This window comes from Malus sylvestris, chromosome 15 (assembly GCF_916048215.2).
Source record: "Malus sylvestris chromosome 15, drMalSylv7.2, whole genome shotgun sequence".
NCBI lineage: Eukaryota > Viridiplantae > Streptophyta > Magnoliopsida > Rosales > Rosaceae > Malus > Malus sylvestris.
The window spans coordinates 51,490,868-51,498,958 of record NC_062274.1 but is presented as its reverse complement, the minus strand read 5'-3'; the positions used below and the strand labels follow the sequence as shown (position 1 = coordinate 51,498,958).

General features: G+C 39.8%; 1 protein-coding gene across 1 annotated transcript; it reads right to left on the bottom strand.

Moving 5' to 3' along the window:
- Positions 1-5,496: 5,496 nt before the first annotated feature.
- On the bottom strand, positions 5,497-6,507 carry LOC126603082 (glycine-rich cell wall structural protein 1-like). Its single transcript, XM_050269836.1, has 3 exons — positions 6,491-6,507; positions 5,636-6,360; positions 5,497-5,524 (listed from the first exon to the last, which is right to left on the bottom strand). Exons 1-2 carry the CDS (start codon positions 6,505-6,507, stop codon positions 5,646-5,648), a joined length of 732 nt encoding a protein of 243 aa, XP_050125793.1. The 3' UTR covers positions 5,497-5,524; positions 5,636-5,645.
- Positions 6,508-8,091: the final 1,584 nt, after the last annotated feature.

Below are 8,091 nucleotides of genomic sequence, written 5' to 3'. Positions count from 1 at the left end.
TATGCCCAGATTGTTTCAATCCGTACAGTGAACTCCTCAATTGAATCGATAGGGTGTTCCATGGTTTAGAACTATTTGATCTAGTCAATGTAAGCTCTTCAGAAACTTTCATGTAGATTTCTATATTTAGATCCCATAGAGATACGCGATTACCACATCCATAAGCTGTATATTTAGTTTTTCAGAAACTACCAAACTGATAAGGTAACGAAATGTTATGACGTCCATTACGGGAAAGTATGTCTCCTCGTATTTAATTCTAAGGCATTGAGAAAAGCCTTACGCTACGAGGCGTGCTTTGTATCACACTATTCATTCTTCTCATTACATTTTCTTACGAAAATCCACTTATAGTCCATAAGCTTAACTTGTGGTGGAATAGGAGCTGCATGCCTAAACAACGTTTTGTAAGCAAATTAAGTTTGACTTGGGTTGCTTGTTTCCAGTTTGACCAGTCAGTTATACGTCGACACTCATTAACGGAACGTAGTTCAATGTCATTGTTAAGCATGATGTCAATAGCTACTGTGTACGCAAAGGCATCGTTGACGATCATCTCATTCTGATTTCAAATCTCATCCAATATTGCGTAATGGACCGAATCTCACGATTCTTGGGAGGCCGGTTTGTCTCATCTAAGACATCATCGTAATCTAGAATAACCTCATAGTTGGAACATATAAGTAAGCGATGGTTGAATTCATACTAGGATCACTAGTTTGTGTCGTTTTCCTCTTCTGTGGTTGTAAATCCTTTGAACTAGGAGGCCTGCCACGCTTCAAGGTAGGAGTAGATAATTGGCTAGCTACCAGTGTACTGACCCACGTGGGAGGTGCGGCTAACCTTCATTTAAGGATGGGTCATTCTTCTGAGGCGATGTTACAACGTACCTAAAGTACATCGATCATTGCATGTGTGTTTGTAGTTGGTATATGTGATCTTGTCACCTTATTTAGATCAGTAAAAGCATTTGGCATGCTTTAAGCAATTCTCTAAAGACCTAGAATATGACGCACTCCGGTTTCAGACTGGGCAGTGCGGGGATCTAAATGAGACATAGTGGGAGCATATCACAACAATTTGTGACGTTTTATAGAAACGTTAGTATTCTTATCTCCCCCTAACAGCGGCAAGACTGTCTCATCAAAGTGAATCCGCAAAACGTGCGGTAAAGAGATCTCATGTCAAGGGCTTTAAGTTGAGAATAATTGATGGCAAATTATAATCGACATAAATTCACATTCTTTTCTGAGGACCCATTTTGGTACGTAGTGGTGTCGTTATTGACATATTGACTGGGCACCCAAACACACACAAATGCGAAACATCAGGCTTGTATCCAGTGACCAACTATAATGGTGAAAGAGACTGGGTAGTGGTGGGCTTCAAGCATACCAACATAGATGCATGTAGAATTGCATAGCCCTAGGCAGATAACGGCAATTTGGTTCCCATAACCAAAGTCCGAGCTATCGATTGCGCTTTATGAAAGCTTCTATTGTACCGTTTTCAGTATGAACATGGGGTACAATATGCTCAACTTCAATCCCAATTGACATGCAATAATCATCAGAGGACCGTGACGTAAACTTTCTAGCATAATCTAGTCAAATTTACTAAATCATATAATCAAGGTGGTGAGCCCTAAGCTTAATGATTTGAGCTAAGAGTTTTGCAAAAGCAGCGTTGCGTGTGGACATTAAGTGGACATATGAGCAACGTGTCAATGCATCAACCAACACCATGAAGTATCTAAATGGTCCGGATGTTGGTTGGATAGGTCCTGAAATATCCCCTTGAATCCTTTAAAGAAACTTTGGAGGGTTCTAATTAATCTTTATAGATGAAGGTTGAGTGCTCAACTTCCCCAAGTGGCATGCTTTGCAAGTCGGGTATCCAATATAAGAGGTTATATGATACCCGTGTGAAGATTTGAAGATATGGCGCATCATATCTCGTTTAGAATGTCCCATCCGGTCATGCCAAGACAGCAAAGGGTCTAGAACCCGAGCTTAGGGTCGTCCACGTGATAGGTCTCTATGGCTCTAATGGTTGTGATGTACAACCCACTCGAAAAACATTCCAACTTCTTGTGAATACATTTCTAGCCATATTCGTAAGAAATGATTAGAATCATTTTCTTCAGTGGTTTCAATATGATATTTATTATCTCGGATATCTCTAAAACTTAGCAACGTTTTTCCGAAACGAGGAGAATATAAGGTATTTTTATGGTTAATTCAATACCATTAGACAACATTATATGAGCCTTTATGTATTGTTCCATCAGGTTAGATGAACTTGAGAGAGTTGTCAAAGGTGCATTTTTAGGTACGAAGTTAGTAAGATAGTGTTGCTCACAAAAGATGGTGTGTTGTAGCACTATCAGCCAGACAACTAACTTCCCCACTAGTCATACCTAGAAATAAATTAATTGAATCGATCACATGCATATATATATAATTTTGTTCATTCAATTAATCAATTGAGAATAATATCCATGACATAATTATCCATAATTCAAAACAAACCAAACCAAACAAGTTATTCCATAGTGGGTTCGATAACTAAGGGTAAAAACCACCTGAACATGTCTAGAAAAATAAACTTCATTCTTCCATAGGAGTGGATGCCGCCTGAAAATTTGAAACCTCTATAGTTGTGGTAGTATCGTCAGGATGTTCCACATGTGCAAAGTTTGACTTGTGACAGGAATGATACTTGGCAATAGCCTCATGGGTAGCTCAACATACACGTGACCAATGGTCCATTGATCCACAATGGTAGCACATGTCCAATGTAGTGGAATTCGATTAAATGGTAGCTTTTCCCTTGTTCTTGAAGTTAGAGGCCTCCCTTGGCCAGGCCTTTGCTTTGTTGACCTTGGACCCGTGGCTGGAGTTGCCGCCCATTAATATATATCCAAGTGGTTATATTTGTATAGCTTTTAGGAACCTATTTTATTTATGACATTCTTGAATTTAGGTCTCGTTTCATATAAAGGATCAAATTAAAGGGGACTAAACATGAATGAAATTTCTCCTTTCATCCTACCATTTTAGGAATGATTGTAGTGAATAATGGCTAGTTTGGTATTGTTGTGCTTAAAAAGATAAAAAAATAAAAAAATAAACTGCTTCTACTGTGATGTGAGAATAAACAGCTGTAAAATAAAATATTGTTGAGTGTTTGGTAAACTTTTTTTTTTTTTGTAAAATTGCTTATAGCAAAAAAAAAAAAAGTTTGGTAAACTTTTATATAAAATTGTTGTGAATATGCTAAATGACTAAAAAATATATGATATTTAATGTGATATAATAATTGCTAAAGAGAATAATGTAAGGGTAAATATTGTAATTTTGTAAAATTTGGTGGGTATACTTGTCATTTGAAAATTTCATTAAATTGGCACTGATCACTATGTTTAAAAAAAAAAACAATTTTGTTATAAGCATAGTAGGTTCTACTTCTGCTTTTCTACTATTATTGACATCAGTTTTTAAATTTTTTTTTTTTACCAAACATATTTGATGTTCCAGATTTTTTTTATATGTTGCTTTAAAAAAAAAAAAAAAAAACACCACAATCCCAAATCAGCCCTAAGTTGTCTTATTGATTCCTACTTCCTAGTTGGCCACAATGTTTTCAATTTTTCTTTCAACATACCTTGAAATGTTTTATGCATTTCAATCCAATCCTTAGCACCAAACGCTTCTTGGTCTTTACATATCCTGCCAACATATTTAGCAAGGGGATGGAGAATAGGATGCTTAACCCCATCCATATATGCTAAGCTTAGAGTTTAAATGTCCAAGCGTCAATGGCTAAACCCCAATTACCCAGTGGCCAAACTCTTGCCATTTACATAAAGACAAAGGTTGAACAGAAAGGGACGACCGATTAAGAGGAAAATGACAGTTTAAGGCCAAACATTTAAGAAGAAAAGAAAATTGATTGGATTTAAATACAAAAGCCAAATGTTGGAATGATGGAGTATCGAATGCCAATAAGTTAGATAACCTTGGTATTAAATAATGAGAGCTATTAGACCCACCTCACAATCCTATTTCCCCACCCCACCTTATTTTTCCACCCCATTCAAAAGGTAAAAATGAAAAACACTATTTTCCCACCCATTGATATTCCTAAACTATCCCTTACAAAGAAAATTAATCACCACCACATATCCATCCACTCGACGGCAAGCAACCCCCTTCTCATCGTCAGCCAATTATGTCTCTAATTTGATCAAGACTATGAGGATGAGCAACATCCTCGGTCGACCTCGTAGTCGCTCTCTGCAATTACAACTCAAGTAGAGGACTAATCGTAGAAGAGGGGTATCAAAACCACGTCAAATGGGTATGAGAGAATCCAATTATCAAGGTTTCTTAAGGTAATTGTAATGGGCCTATGGTGTTTGATGAAGATTTCGAATGGATGGGAAGGAATTGGCATAAGAGATGAGGAAAACGGTGGATTCAACTTGGTTTGTGTTGTGTGCGGTGGTTTCAACTTGCTGGGCTCATGTTTTTGTTCCTTCTATTTTCAGAATTTAATACAAAAACAAAAGAATAAAATAGTTAAAGATGGCCTTATAAGTCATTTTGCAAAAGCTTAGAGTTGTCATTAAAAGTATCATTAAAAAGTGGGTGGAGAAATAATGTTGATGGGTGGGTATGTCATCTCCCTAAATAATAAAGACAATTAAAAACTCATTCATTTTTCTATCTTTTCTAGTGTTTTTCCAAACACTTGAACAAGAATGCTAGACTACACCGCTTCAGTTTTGGGGATTTGAAACTCGAAATGGTAACTGGTAACGGATAAAAAATTCCTGGAATAAAATTCCTGAGGCTACCACTAAAACGAATGCAAGATTGCAAGACGCACCCCTTTTTTACTAAATTTTTAAACAAATATATATTTTTTTTGTTGAACAATTTAGGAATAAGGAATACAATTTATAAAGCATGCCAAAAATTTTCAGCTTCCCCTACCATAAAAGCAATGTTATTAGACCAGTTGGGCAGATACTACCCCAATTGGAGCCTATGAATTACCAATTGCCTATTGACCAAAATTATTAACACAAAACCCATCATTCTTGCCCCTATAAAATGATGCCCCTTCTCATTTTGTAACACAAGAAGAGCAAAGATGACTTACTTAAAGTTGTTTGTGCTATTTCTTGTAGTGGTTATTCTTATCACAACTTCATCCAATGCCCAATACAATGAGGATGACAAGCTACAAGTCACTCCCATAAGACACGAAATTTACAAGCCATCAATGTTTATACCACCATTTCCCAAGCCATGGCTACCACCATTTTACAAGCCGCCATTTCTTCCTCCTTTTGTACTGAGACGACCACCACCTCCACCTCCGAAGAATCCGCCACCACCCCCACCGCAGAAGAATCTGCCACTACCGCCACCTCAGAAAAATCCTCCACCACCGCCACCTCAAAACAAACCACCGCAACCGCCCCCACCTCAGAAGAATCCGCCACCACCGCCACCTCAGAAAAATCCTCCACCGCCGCCACCTCAAAAGAATCCACCGCCACCACCCCCACCTCAGAAGAATCCGCCACCACCGCCACCTCAGAAAAATCCTCCCCCGCCGCCACCTCAAAAAAATCAACCACCAACACCAACTCCAACACCACCTAGAAAAGGTCTGCCACCAACATCAACACCAACTCTAACACCAGCTCCAACTCCAACGCCAACACCAACACCAACATCAACGCCAACACCAACACCAACACCAACGCCAACACCAACATCAACGCCAACACCAACGCCAACGCCAACGCCAACGCCAACGCCAACACCAACACCAACGCCACCAACACCAACACCAACGCCAACGCCAACACCAACACCAACGCCAACGCCAACGCCAACGCCAACACGAACACCAACACCAACGCCAACGCCAACGCCAACACCACCAACGCCACCACCAACGCCACGGCCACCGCCAACGCCAACGCCAACACGAACGCCAACGCCAACGCCAACGCCAACGCCAACACCAACACCAACACCAACACCAACATCAACACGAACGCCAACACCAACACCAACACCAACATCAACACGAACGCCAACACCAACACCAACACTAACACCAACACCAACACCAACACCAACACCAACACGAACGCCAACACCAACACGAACGCCAACACCAACACCAACACCAACATCAACACGAACGCCAACACCAACGCCAACACCAACACCAACACCAACACCAACATCAACACGAACGCCAACACCAACACCAACACCAACACCAACACCAACACCCCCTGGAAAGAATCCACCACCAACTCCAACACCAACACTAGGTCAAAGCAACCCCCCTCCAGCACCTTTACCGAGTCAAAACAGTGCACCACGAACACCACCAACTCAGAACAATCCACCACCAACACCTACACCTGGTAAGCCCAACCCTTTTCCAGCACCTTCACCGGGTCAAATCAATCATTCGCAAGCACCACCTCAACATAATTCACCACTAGCACCATCACCGGGTAAAAACAATCATTCGCCTGCACCACCGCCTATGAATAATCCACCGTTAATATCGTCACCTCAAAATAATCCACCACTAGCCCCACCATCAGGACAAAACAATCCTCCACGAGCACCACCACCTCAGAACAATCCATCATTAGCCCCATCACCAGGACGAAATAATCCTCCACGAGCACCACCACCTTTGAACAATCTACCACCATCACCATCACCAAGTCATAGCAACCCTACTCCAGCACCTTCACCAGGTCGAAACAATCCTCAACGAGCACCACCATCACCATCACCAAGTCGGAACAATCCACCGCCACCAACATCATCAAGTCAGAACAATCCACCGCCACCCCAGCCAAACAATCGACCGCCACCACCTTTACCTAGTCAAAACAGTCATCCACCACCACCATCACGTGGTTGGAACAATCCCCCACAAGTTCCACTACCTCAGAACATCCATCCACCACCACCTCCACCAAATCTAAATAATCCTCCTCCACCACCTTTAGTAAGTCGAAACAATCCTCCCCCACCACCATCCCCAGGTCGAAACAATCTTCGACAATCTTCCTCCACCACCACCACCACCAAGTTTGAACAATTTGCGACCACCCCCACCAATTATCCATCAAAATTGAGTCAATATGAGCTAGATGATTCCTTGAAATAAGAGTTGTCAAAACTTAGTTGTCAACAGCTTCTAATATGATCGATTACCTATATAATACTATATATTATATAAATATAGTAATATATAACTGCTTTTGTAACTGCTTTAATGAAATTTGGTTTCCTCTTGCAACCTTTATTATGCAATATAAATTACCAACTATAATGAAGTAACATTTTGGTTAGTTATATAATTTGCCCACTTTATCATGAGAATAGATGACATACATTTCTTTTGCTTGTATCTTAGTAGACATGCTCCGCTTTGATTCCATGTGAACCATGCTTGATTCACCGAACTCGACCAATTAAAAGATGAAGAATACATAAAAACTACCACAATTGTCACAAAATCTCTTCCAAAAAAGTGCATCATGTGAAGTTTCTGATAGTCCAACATTAATAAGAATTTATCACGATAGTACAATTCAAATCATGAATGGAGTACAATTCAAACAACCATATCTATAGCACTCCCCCCGCAAACGAGGCACATGCGAAGTGAGGATTTTGAAAGTCAACAGCAAGAAGTGCGATTGTGATAGACTTCTGACTACTGCACCTCGGAAGAAGCAAACTGAACCTAATGCGTGTGAGCAACATGTTCTCGCACAAAGTGATAATCAAGAGCAATATGTTAAGTGCGACAGTAAATATACATATACATATATATATATATATATATGGGACAATTTGGATGCGGTCCCTAGTTATCAATATTCTTTGATTGAAACCTTGTTAGTTTTTAGTTTTTGATTGAAGTCCCTGACATTAATGTAATAATGTAAGTTACTATATTTTTTAAATTAAAAATTAAAAATTAAAAATTGAAATTTCTAATTGTTTATATTAATGAGATTTTAAATAA